General features: G+C 31.9%; 1 protein-coding gene across 1 annotated transcript in view; it reads left to right on the forward strand.

The window, feature by feature from the left end:
• Positions 1 to 816: 816 nt before the first annotated feature.
• Positions 817 to 13,454, forward strand: part of LOC121123287 (roundabout homolog 2) — a 165,800-nt gene continuing 153,162 nt past the window's right edge. The window contains exon 1 of the mRNA XM_040718414.2: positions 817 to 1,093. Within this exon, the coding sequence (XP_040574348.1) occupies positions 1,054 to 1,093 (40 nt within the window). The 5' untranslated portion in view covers positions 817 to 1,053. The remainder of the gene's footprint in view (positions 1,094 to 13,454) is intronic.

Here is a 13,454-nt window from a genome sequence, read left to right on the forward strand (position 1 = left end):
CCTCTTTCCCGAATAAATTTATGAGATAGATAAAATACATTAAATATATTTCTCCCTACCATGGACTACCCCTTATGGTAAACGCCTTTCACGCCGTTACATTCATTGTTTCACACAACCTCCCATACCAAAAGATGCAGAAAAAAGGTTTCCAAAATCAGTGGGCAGTTAGTCCATTATGGGTTGATTCTTCTCAAACATAGAATCATTCTTACATGGTGTTCACAGTTTAAGAAGAGCGAATGTGAAGTTGAACGGAGGTTATTTTTTTGGTCCTGTTTGCTTGTTTGTTGGGTAGCTGGATTTTGGCAAAAGTTACGGATAGATTTTTATCAAACTTGGCACGAAGATTATATATGGTCACAGTATGGGATCATTAAATTTTGGAAACTCAAGGTCATAGGTCAAGCTAACACAAAACGTAAAAAAATGCAATATTGACCATAACCCTGGAACTCAGTGTTATTTTAGACGGATGTTTTGCACTCTACAGTGTGCCAATATGTTATTAAACTCGAGAAAATAAATGTCACCCCCCTTTCCCGAATAAATTCATGAGATAAATAAAATGTATGAAATACATCTCTCCCTTACCATGGACTCTGCTCCTCATCATAAAGCCTCTCTCTCTATTGTTTTTCTCTCTATATCCACACAACCCCCTCCTCCCTGGCTTTTCCCTCTCCTCATGCGGAAAAAGAACCGTCTTCAAGAAAGGAAAACAAGAATAAAAGTACGTAGAACACCAAAGAAAGAAAAGTTCCACGAAAAAAAAATATTTGTTAACCGTGCGCATTTTATGATTTGAGATTCTTTAGTCGATCAGAAAGAACCAAAGGAGTGAGACACTCATTATTTTATTAATCCATATATTTACATATAATAAACAATTATAAGTGTAAAATCCAGCATGAAGACAGTCATCCATCATTGGCCAGACTAAATCAGAACTATTCTTATAGCCAACGATACAAATAAGAGTGTATATATTCATATAAAAAGCATTTAAATTTATATTTTTTAAAAACAAGAGGATAATTTGAATTCATTGCGATGGGACCATTGCTCTTTGGGGCCTTACATCTTCTAACAGGTAAGAAATCACTGTGTATTCCAGCAAACTATACACTGTATGTGGTAGTGTTGGATTCGAGCTCAGTCGAGCTAGTGTTTGGATAAGTTACTCATTTTCGAATAAGAGTTTTTAAGCATTTCCACAAAATCTTATACAAAAATCAAAAAAAGAAGAACCCCTATATACATACATACAGCTCAATATCCCATATACCTATTTGAGTCTGTTATTGGCTGTATATTCAAATGTGTGGATACACACTAATTTTGGTTAATTTTTAGGACGGAAATTCAATTTAAGATACTTATACTGGCTCTGATATTTTCTCCATTCAGATAGAGCTTATATTTTTTTCTATTTTTTATTGTAACGATCAATTTTGACGAAGTCAAGAGGACTTTTTGCCATTTTTTGATGGAAATTAATTCACCGTTAAAGGATATAAATACTATCCATGCTCATTTTATAGAAAATCTATCCGGCTTGCTTTTGTACCGTCTATGTAATGTGGTTTCTTCATGACTAATATGTCATCAACTCTTACTTGAATACGTCTAGACTCTATTTGTAGAGCTTTTTACTGTTCTATTGAGTTGTACTATTCGATTTAGTTTAAATGATAATTACTTGAATGATTTGTTTTGATTAATTACTCGAGGTCAAGTGAATTTTAATATACCGAAATTCTCTCAAACTCTTGAGCGAATATTTTTTCAGAACATTGCCGGCCTTAGTAAAGTTGGGTTGAGTTCATGTTTTATAACTATGTGTGGAGTAGAGTTCGTGTTAGGACAAGTTAACTCATTTTCGAGTTCGAGATTTTAATAATTTCTACAAGTGGTACGTCAATATAAAAACAATCCTCCACAAAAAATCAAGAAAATGAGAAAGACCTAATTACTAATTTTTTTTTTAACATATGCAAATTGAAATTTCTTCCTCTTAAAATGCATTATTTAATTAGAAACATTGGTTACTCTAATTGCCAACTAGGTACTATCATTTCATTTTTACTTGCTTAAATTAAAATGTTATTATGAGTCTATGAGTAATAATATAGCTTTGGGTATTTGAACTTTATAATGTGCCACGTTATACATATATTTTAGTAATTTGTAAATAAAGAGTCAAAAATTAAACCATTGATATATCGATTGTCCGTGGAATATTTAATTATTGTATGATCCTCTTCTCAAGTACTGTAAATCCTTCCTTTAAAATTCGCCATCTGATTTTTAAAATTGCAATTTGTACAATTAACTTTTACAAAATCACAATATGTACTGAACGTATACATCGATACAGCTTAATATTCCGTCGACATATATTAATCATATATAGGTTTTTATTCAAACTACTGGGATGAGTGAATATACCACATAATTTTAGTAATAGATTAAAACGTTTATTTGATTAAGGAGACTCCTATTCTTTCAAATATCATTCATCAATTTTCGAAATCAGTTATTACGAAAATTAGTTTGGGCAACATTAAAAGTGCATCTAAAGGGTTAATAAGAATATTTTGAAGAATAGAAAATGAATGGTTGAGTGGCAATTTGTTGTAACTCATCAATTCCAAATATCCTGCTATTGCCTATATATAATCTTCGAAGTCAAATATTTAATATTATTACTTTCAAACAAAAAAATTCAGAGTGCAAAAATCAATTTCCCAGGTATATTTTATTATAAAATTAGTAGAACGCCATTACACATTACAAAAAAAGAGTTGAATTTCCAAACTTAAATCTGTATAATAAATATTTGAGTTACGACCCAACAAAAATGTAATCCGGGCTGAATTTCAAGACAAACCATTCTAGCGGGCTTGTGTAGTGACGGCAACACATCTATTGATTATGGTTTCTCAATTACTAATACGTCATCAACTCTTATTTTAATACGTAAGAACCAAGGGGGTTGCTGGCTTTCACTATATGGGGACTTAGCCCTAAAAATATCAAGGGCATAATATAATTATTCATATAAATAGGTTTATTATATATATATATATAATTTTGGGTGGGGGCTTCAGAAACTTTTTTGGGTTAGTGAGGCTCAAGCTGTACCAAAAAGGGGCTAGCGACGCCACTATCAAGAGCCCATCTGAAGAGTTTTTTACTGTTCTTTTGAGCAAAGATACTAAATATAGCTTATCTCAAATAAACGGGAGTCCGAGTAATTTTCAGAGCATCGTCGGCTTTAGTCAAGTCGATTTTTTTTTTTTTTTCGATTTCGACTAATATTCAGATCCAACACTAATTTTTAGTATGTATAATAATAACAAGGAATTTGTAAAAGATCAACTAAGGCAGAATGGGTGTATACTGATTAAAGGATGCTCGGAAATAACGTCGAAAGAAAGATCATTCCTTCAGATCACTTTTTTTTTCTTTTTTTTTTTTGCATTTTCCTTGTTTCATCAATTTCAGCTATTTCAAAATCTCATCAAAAAAATTGTCTGTTCTAACTTTTGTACCTTAACATTTTGTCCGCTTGAAGTTTTGACGTAGAACAAATTATTACCTTTTAATATAACGGGTCACATTTCCACTTGAAATATTTTAATGGGCCAAAGAACCTAATTAACTAGATTCCATCAAAAATGGCATCAAAAAAAAAAAATATTAAATAAAATCTTTTCAGGGGCGTCCTCAATATTATTTTTTTTTTTTTCTCATTAAATTTTTTTTTACCAGAGCAATGATTTTTTTTAAATGGCTTAATTTTGGGATATAGTTTTTTCAATGGTATACATATTATGTGTGTTCTATGCGTTTGGATAATATCGTGACAATTTTGCTTTAAAAAATTCTACATGAAGTGAGAATGAGTTGTGGGTCGCACTTAAACATTAAGGGGGATGCAATGCGGCCTACAGTACACGGGTTGGACGTGGTTTATAGTGTTCACTATTCTGGACATTTTTTTTACTCCACTTTTGTATTTTCTGCTAGAAAAAGAGCGGGGCTCGCCCTAAACAGGCCGATAGGAGAGGTAAATATGCAGACCTTTTTTATTTTTTGTCCAGGTGACATTTACGTTCTTGTTTTTTAGCTGCATTGATATTTATACTAGAATGTTGCAATAAAGGGCTGTTTATTCAAATTATAATATATTTTATATTCGTACATTAGAAATAATGATGAATTAGTTATGCACAGTTATCTCTGTTTTTTTACCATCAGGAAAATTACGAAGAAGTTATTTTTTCCTAGAAAATCTGAATAATTTAAAAACAAATTATTTTGATTTATTTTTATAAAATAAAACCTTCTATTTAATAATACACATATTGAAACAGCAAAAATTAATAGGATGAAAAGCATATTGGAATCCATTCCTATTAATATTGTGTCAGTCTCTATTGAGGATTGCAGTCACATCCAATTCAGTCCCTGTTCGGTACAGTTCAGTCCTGCAAAACATTCCTAAAACTGATAAAGTGTGGTCCTTGATGATATGATCAACTTTATTTTTTATTTTTTATCAGTTCTAGTACTGGCAGTTCGAAGAAACTAAGGGTCTTAAGGTCCAGTAGTAAGACTGGACTGGACCAAATAAATAAGAACTAACACAACACTAATATCAACCATATTTTTGGTTGTACCTTATTGAGTAGTTTGGTTATATTTCTCCCGACTGAGTACTCGTTTAAACGGCAAAAGTGTTGATATTTTAAGGCTTTTATTAGTCTATTTTTAAACTAAAAAGGAAGGTATTTAACCAATATATAATAACAGTATTCTCCGTTTTGCAAAAACGGTATTTTATTTAAAATTATCTATACTTACATATTTAATATTTAAACAAACATGTGGCTAGAAAACATTACTATGATACAAAATTGCAAAATTTCATTTTTGTTTTGGTGTTAAATTATAGAAAGTCTTATTTATTTATGAAGGGGGCAAAATTGACCATTTTAAGGTGTCTTGTATCATCCCAAATTTTAGACTACGTGTCAAAAAAATCGAGAGAATAAGTAATTGCTCCATTGCCGTTTTTGTAAGTTTGCCAATGATAAAATTTTTTCTATGGGATTGAAGTCCAAAAACTGGAGTTTCACACCATGATCTTAATGTGCTTCTTCTTGAACCACTTCTTTGTTGCGTTGGTTGTATGTTTTGGGTAATTTTTGTCCATTAAGATGCATTACACGACCCATTGTTCCGTGGTCTTGGTTGAAGGAAGGAGGTTGTCACACAATATATCCCGATTACTTGACCTCTATCTATCCTGCCTTTGATGCTCTAAAGTTGTCCTTTCCCCTTATTCGATAAGCACTCCCAAAACATACAGTTTCGATCCCCGTGCTTAACAGGGAGGACGGTGATTTTGGGATTATAATCAGCTTTTCTTCCTCCAAAAACTTATTGATTAGAAAGTAGTTATGAAGATAACGTGAGCTCCAAAGAAACCCAATGACTCTGAATCTTTGCTTGTTTAAGTGCAATTTTCAATTGCTTCAAAGGATTAGTCAGAATAATTTAGGTGAAGTAAAACCGTTTTGAGGGTTTTTTCGCCTTATTTTGACAATAAAATTAACATTGTTAGGATTACTCGATTTAGAAATAAAAAGCGCCGTTTTATTGCGTAACTTTTCTCCATTTTAAAGGAATTTCCATTAATTTATCTACATTTTTGATGATTAACCTACCAGAGCGTGCTTATTCTTCGACGTCCATGTTACCAGAATGGAACTTTTAGAAGCAACGCTTTACCGTTGTGTTTGATACTCTATTGGACGCAAATACAACCCAATTTTTTTTTGGCCGCCTGTTCCGCCTTTTCACCTTGATATTAGTGATACCAAAGAATCTTTTTTTACTCCTCTTTAGAACGCTTTAACACACAACTGGGTTCACCAAACACTAAACTGTAAATTGGCTTTGTTTTAAATTGTACACTTAACCTTTAAGCATCAAGCTTTTTGATGCAATGTGTTAATTGTGAGATATAGCTAATTAAAAACATAGAGCAAAAAACGCTCAGAACTTTGTACTGAACCTAATATAAATATATGACGTAATTATGAGTCAAATAGTAAAAAAGATTCTAGCTTGCTTTTATGTTGACAGACTGCATATCTAAATGGAATTATGTACCGTTATTTGTTCTCAATTATCGTCAAATATATTAAGAGAAAAAAGTGTAAAGACAAATAAATATATATTTGTAATTGTCAGGAAAATGCAGATCTAAAAGTCGTCAAATTCTTTGTATTTGATGCAAGTACATAATTTGTGTAAACTGATAGCTTTTTTAATTAGAAAATTGTCAAATTAAAGAGACAAATATTTAACAAATGGAGAGGGGTGGGTAATACAAATACTAGGAGTAGATAGTACACCATTTTAACGAATTTTAATACTAATAGTTATTCCTGAGATCTTGTTTGTGTTGAGTCGACAGAGATTTTTAAAAAAATGTAAAGAAGCATTAGGTAAAATGTGTGTTTTTGTATCTTTAATGGAATTAAACGGAAGTATACTTCAATGTAGTTATTATTGCTAAAGAGCATCCCTATTATTTATTTATGAAGCAACATCCAGATGCGACTACTTTTATTCCTTTTCTTGGATATAAAGTACATGGTTGTACTAGTCCATATATCAAATATTATCATTTAAAAGAAAGAAAAGACTAAAAGACCTTTTCGTAAAAAAAAGGAAAAAATTAAATATTTTATATACAAAGTGCACGAGTAAATTTTCCTGGGAAATTAATCTTTTTAAAGGCGCTGAAAAGTCCCAAACTTATCGTAGAAATAACGCTATCTTTTTCAATCAAAATTGGCTTTTTTTTTTTTAATTTTTTATATTTGCTTCATGCAAAAGAGCCCCTTATGATCATGCATAAAATCGGTAATTTTGTATTCAAGGACATAATCCACGGTGAATATCGTTTTGCCCGAGACCATTTCAGCATACACAAGATCAATAATACTTACTTTTTTGCTTGTAGGACTCTCATTTTTCGTCTCATACGAAAAAGTCTAAATTTAGGGGTGAAAAGAATAGCTAATAATCCTTTGATGTATTTCTTTCTCCCCTCAGGTTATGCCAGAATCAAATAAAACTGCGGGGAAAAATTACCTCTTGCACTCTGTATACAAAATGAGAAAATTTGCTCTAATAAAATATGATTAATAAAAATAAAATTTCGTAGAAAAACGAAGGATGTAAAAGAGAGAGAGACAGAAGAAGAGAAATAGAGAGAAAGGGATGAAAAGAAAAATGGTAGCAGATGTTTAGGACATTTTCTTGGAAAATATATGTATATATATATATATTTGCAACTCATCGTCATTCTCAATCCGTCCTCTTTTCCCTTCCTTCAGCCTCTTTCCCCCCCACTTTTAATACGTATTTATACCTATCGAATGAAAGACACAGTAATAAAGAGAGGGGACGGGTTTTTTTTATTTTCCATCTTTTTGACGAATTATAATTTTGATTTAGTTATATATTTATCGCAGATTACAATATATATTAATAAAGAGAGAGGTTTAGTAATAAAACTCACTCATGAGGTATACAATTATCCATAGAGTTAAATCATTTTTCATATTAATGGGAAATTAATTTTTCTTCCTTTAAAAAGAAAAATGTGGCCCTTCTGCAGAAAAGCAAGCTGTAAGGATTTTTCTTAAAATAAAGAGTTTTTGATTATTACTGGGCTTTAGATCAAAATGTGGACTTGAGAGATCCTGTCCTTATGAGCTATGTCAAAAGGTGATATGGAGCTCCCGTAGATGAGGACATTCACAAGTTGTCATTTTACAGGCCTCTTGATGGTCATAGCACCCACGGAGAAATTCGTTGGAGAGGCGATTCATCAAATCGCTTGGGTCCTCCTTGATTTTCATCTCCAGCCTGGATAAGATGTTTATTATAGTTTGTTTATGCTCAAAGAATGGATGAACCAGAATAATCATTGAACCATCCTATATGAATGAGAAAACTAACATTTATTAATAGTCCCTGTTTTGTGGCCCAACCATGTATACCATGTGGAAATTGGAAATTAACGCAGTTTATAGATTTTCCATAAATTGCTTCATATTTCCAATAATTTCAATCTAGGATGCAGGGTGGCCTCTTTGTTTTCTCCGAGAAATTGATTTTTTTGGTCCAAGAATAATTGAGTAGTTTTGTTCGTTTGTCCGTTAGATCCATCTTGCCGGAAGATATATTATCTTTATGATTTTTTATAAATATAGTCATTAACATTCAGCATGTATCCCCAAGGGAACTAGATGAGGGGTGGCACAACCTCATTTGCTGCTACAAGGTCCCAAGCCATGGCTGATGCAAGTTTTTCTGTGTTGTTAAGACTTCTCACAGCATCAATACTAATAGTTTAGTCATTAGGACGATTATAAACTGTGTCTACATTAAATGTTTTGTCACTATTCCAGATGATGGAGATTTATGGTCATTTAAGAGTACCTTACAGCTTTAGAGATGTGTCTATTCCATTTTGTATTAAGGATAGGACTCGCCAACATTACAAGCACTTACAACCAATTTTTGCAACTTTTTTTATTAGCTGCAGTATGTTAGACTACCATACTCTTAGCAGGATTTTGTATTTTTTTGGTTGGGCTTTCATTAATGAGGTTTTGGAGGATATTTGTCTTTATAATAAGATTCCTGTCAGACCTATCCTTCTTTTAAATGTACTCATTAGATTGCAACTTATTTTTCACGTAATTGAAATGCTTCCTCGTGACTTCAATAATCCTTGAAGTTTCAGTTGGAGTTTGACACGCACCAATGAATGTTGAGACCTAGAGCCTTGTTTACCCATTCTAATGATATTTTTGAATTAATGACAAAATAAATATGTATATATTTATACAGGTGATATTTCTTAGAAACAATAAATATTCAGTACTTTTGAAGTCATTCACTTAAAATCCTCAAAGTTTTGAATCATTTAAGAGTGTCAATTTCAAGTTTCCAATCGTTATTTATATTTTGAACTTTAGTAGATTTTTGTTCCAAATTGTTGAATAAAATCGATCAATTGATAAATTTTCGTTGAGACGATGAATATTTCCTACTTAAGGTAAAATTTGGCCCCTCCAAACAAGTAGTAACAATGAATTTGTTGGTAGAAACGAACGATAACGAACAGTTGAAGAGTAGAAAGGTAATCCATACACATTTTCGAGAAAAATCCTTCTAGTATGCTTTTGTACTGACCGGACACATATACCAAATTAGAACAAATTAATAGAGAGGTGTGTGGATTACGAATGCAATTTTCTCCAGAAAATTAATTTCTTTGGCTTATAAATTCCTTACTCTATTACAAATAATTTGTGCAAATTATTTTTTTTTCTTTATATACCTCATTGAATACCAAAAAGCTAAATTATGCTACATGGCCTTGCATGTTTTTGTTTTTTTGTAATATTTTAAGTATTGCAAATATCATCTAATATAAGGGTTATTTACATATGTGTGTAAATAATAATCAGATCAGCTACAGGAAGAAAAAAAAACTAATTAACTTCTATCATGTTAAAATAATAATAAAAAAACCAACAAGAATTAAATTTTTAATTAAATAGAAAAATAAAAATATTTAGAACCACAAGGAATTAATTTCTGTGTTTTTTTTTCTATTTTTTTCTTAAGGAAAAAATTTTAATTAAATAACACACAATAAAAATATTGTAATTTTTTCTCATTTTGGAATATAATAATTATCGGTGTGAAAAAATCATATCCAACTAAACTGATTCTCGACTCAACACATGATTTATTAACGATAAATAAGGAGAACTTTCTAATCTCTATGAATACAATCCTCAGGGACAAAATTGGGGGGGGGGGGGGGGGAAATATACCTTCAGACAAAAATTGCAATAAAACTGATATTTTTAAAGACTTTTAATTATAAACAAAGCAAAAATAGAGAGTTAATGATGGGTTGCATCGAGTGTTGTATTGATCACAATTTATTCGAACCAGTCTATTGCTCTAATGGGTTCTATTGGTCCTTAAAACTTTTTTTTGCATGTCGATAGTGTATTCAGTCAAAGAAACACCCTCAATCACGGATGTACCCCACTGAAATTGATCATGGTCCTCGGTTCTACAAAGGAACTGTAACAACACTACATGTATCTTCTCAGCTAAAATAATTTCCTACAGCCTCAATTAATTAAAGTACAGTCCTTTTTCCCGCTAACTTTGGATCCATCTCTTTCTTGATGGAGTTTACCAGATAGGTATAAGTAGTATAAGGGTGTCTATTGGTAAGGTATTCCAGATCTTTGGGCCATATCTCCTTCTCAACCATACCGATCCAGTTATTTTAAGCAACTGGTGTGAACCTGTAAGTGTACAGCGTGCGGCTGCTGTTTAATAACAAACTTTGAGTACCTACACCAACTGCACATGTACAAATAGTTTGTTTTTCACCGTTTTGGTGGCTAGCCAGAAGTGTTTAGCGTCAGTTTAAAGAATGGAATTGATCAACGAAGTATTTATTCTACAATTTTGATGAAGTCTTTGTTGCATTTCGTGTCAAACTAGACAAGGTGATTTTGAGATTGTAAATTTCTAAAACTTGAACAGGTTCTTTATCTGGAGAGTTGGAAGGAAATGGAAGACTCTGGAGACGACTGCGAGATTCGGCTCCAATAAAACGTTCAACTGGTTGTCATTTTTTTTTTTACTTTGATGGATCCAAAGTTAAGCCTCCAAGCTGACTGGACTTTAACTTTATGGACTTTTTTGTGTAGGGCGCAGTTGAGCAATGCACAAACAGATCTTTAGCAACACAAAGTCCTATCTGATTCCTACATACAATACTCTTAATTTAATGGTGTTAAAGTTCATTGGACTCTAACTGTGTATATGAGGATGGTCTGAAAATTTTCCAACCTCAACTTAAAGATGGTAGAACTTCTTCATCAAAGCTAGTAAAATTTATCTACCACGTGTTGAAAGTTACTTGCTGTAATTTAATATTTGTTTTTGAAAGTATAACCTTGTAATAGATTCAAATAATAGCAGTCATAAAAAAACTTGTTGGGTAAAAATTGGACGTGCATAAGTCAATCCAACTCAGAGACATTGAGCCAAAAACTAAAAATGTCTCGTGAGCAATTATTTTGCAAATAAAAAGATGGAGTAGTATTAGGATAGGTTTATAGAGATGGGGTCATTGCTGTGATAAGTGTGTAGACTTACAAGGAGGCAATCCCGAAAAAAAAAAATTCAGAAAAAATGTCTTTTCAGAGCTCCTTGGTACATTTACATGATTGACCGTATTCTTTCCAACTGGGTATGCACTCTTTTTATAGATTTAATGGGGCATCCGGGGATTTTTATCCGGATACTCAAATTATGGATCACCCTGTGTATTAAACATAACATCCCTTCCCCACCCAAGGGTGGGCTTTCTAATTTCTATAAAGAGTGTTATGATGATTATTGCCCCACTTACGCCACCTGGTTGATGATGCCTAAAAAATAACTTCTTCTTGCTCTCATTAACAACATTAATATGTCTTAAATTAATACTAGAGTCTCGGTGTGTGTAACATTCTGATTTTATTTTTATTTTTTATAATTTTTTATTTTCATTTTATTTAAATGGAAATTCGTTTATATACATACATACATTGAGGATATGAAAGGGTGATATGAGAGCTATTTCCTTCATTTTTCATCTCTTGTCACCAGTTGTTGTTGACGATATTTGACGACAGCATAGTTTTTTTTTTTTTTTTTTTTTTCTAATTGATGAATTATTATTCCGTTTCATAACATTTCTTAAAATTTAAAAAAGTGTTTAAATTTAAAAGTAGTGCTGTATGTCAAAAATAGGGAAAAATCTATTTATAGGAAAGATTTGTTGATTTGATTATAATTAAATTTTCTTATCCTAAAAAATGTTGATGCTCCTTTTATAGCCTTTAACTTTGAGGCGGGGGTAGGGGGCATTCATTCCAATTTCGTTTAAGGGCCCCTCTAACATATGGAAACGGTCTACCGAGTGTTCCATTAGCATCTAAAAACTTTGAATTTTAAACTTCAATATGATATAATTTACTAATTAAAAATAGAATTTCAACAAAATTAATACTATAAATATAATGTGTGCCTGAGTTCTCTTAATCATGAATGATGACTTGTAGGTGCTGGAAGGCTAGCAGCCGCTGCAAAAGTAGTGCTCTGTCAAGATGTGCAAGTGCTGGCTGACAGTGGATTTGAGGTCATCGGTGTTTGCATAACGGACACGGAAAGCCTTCCTTCGACATGTAGTCAAAAGGCGTAGTTAAAGAGGTTAGCCTAAAAAATAAGTTATAAAGAACTCAAACCTAATTGATTAGGCTATAATATATCAAAATATAAATTAATTTCAATATCTCAACCTTCATTAATTGTTGAATTAGTACGTGTTCAGATTTCAATGGACCATGCTACAAATGATTTTATCAACTCAGTCTAAACGTCCTGTACATGACCCTATAAAATTTGATTATTTATCTATTTACTTATATATCTCCTCCTCTTTTTCTTTCAACCTCTTAATGTATGTTTAATTTTATACAAATATATTATCTAACAGTAGGACCCGAAACAATTTTATTTGTTATCCGGAGTAATTAGCCGTTGGCTAAAAGATTATATTTTCCTTTAATAAAATAACTTTACAAGAAATCTTCATTGTTACTTTCTGTTTTTCATGAACGCACTGAAGCATAATTACATAATTACCTTTATCAATTTATAAGTGCTCTGTCCTCAAGAATAATAACTAGAGTTTGAGAAAAAAGAATTAATATGTTTTTGAGGGCTAATGAGTACTTAAGTAATTAGCCAACTCACTAATACTAAACAAAATTTATTTCAACATACCAGTGATTATAAAGGGGTTTTCAATATTAACGCTCACATTTTTACGTAGATAGGTTTCGAGAACGACATCATATTTGTTATTGTTTCTTTGACAGCTGTGCTCAGAAATAATTGTAGTTGTATCATAGAGCAGTACACACTCGAGCAACGCTTGCAAATTATTAAAATTTATTACAAAAGTGGTGAGTCTTTGATCCAAACTTTAAGAGCGTTAACGCCAATTTATGGTCAACGTAATCGACCTGCAAAATCAACAATTAAACGTTTGGTGAAAAATTTGAGTCCACATACACGCTACATAATGTTCCTGTGCCAGTGAAACAAAGAAATGCACGAAGTGTAAAAAATATTGCTGCCGCCAGCCCATCAATTCAAGATGACCCAAATTTGTCTCTTACGCGCCGCTCTCAAACGTTGGGCATCTCTGTGACATCGTTGTGGCGAATTTTGCGAAAATATATTGACACAAGAACTGAATCCTCTTAACC

The sequence above is a fragment of the Lepeophtheirus salmonis genome, chromosome 8 (genome assembly GCF_016086655.4).
Source record: "Lepeophtheirus salmonis chromosome 8, UVic_Lsal_1.4, whole genome shotgun sequence".
In the NCBI taxonomy this organism is placed as follows: Eukaryota; Metazoa; Arthropoda; class Copepoda; order Siphonostomatoida; family Caligidae; genus Lepeophtheirus; species Lepeophtheirus salmonis.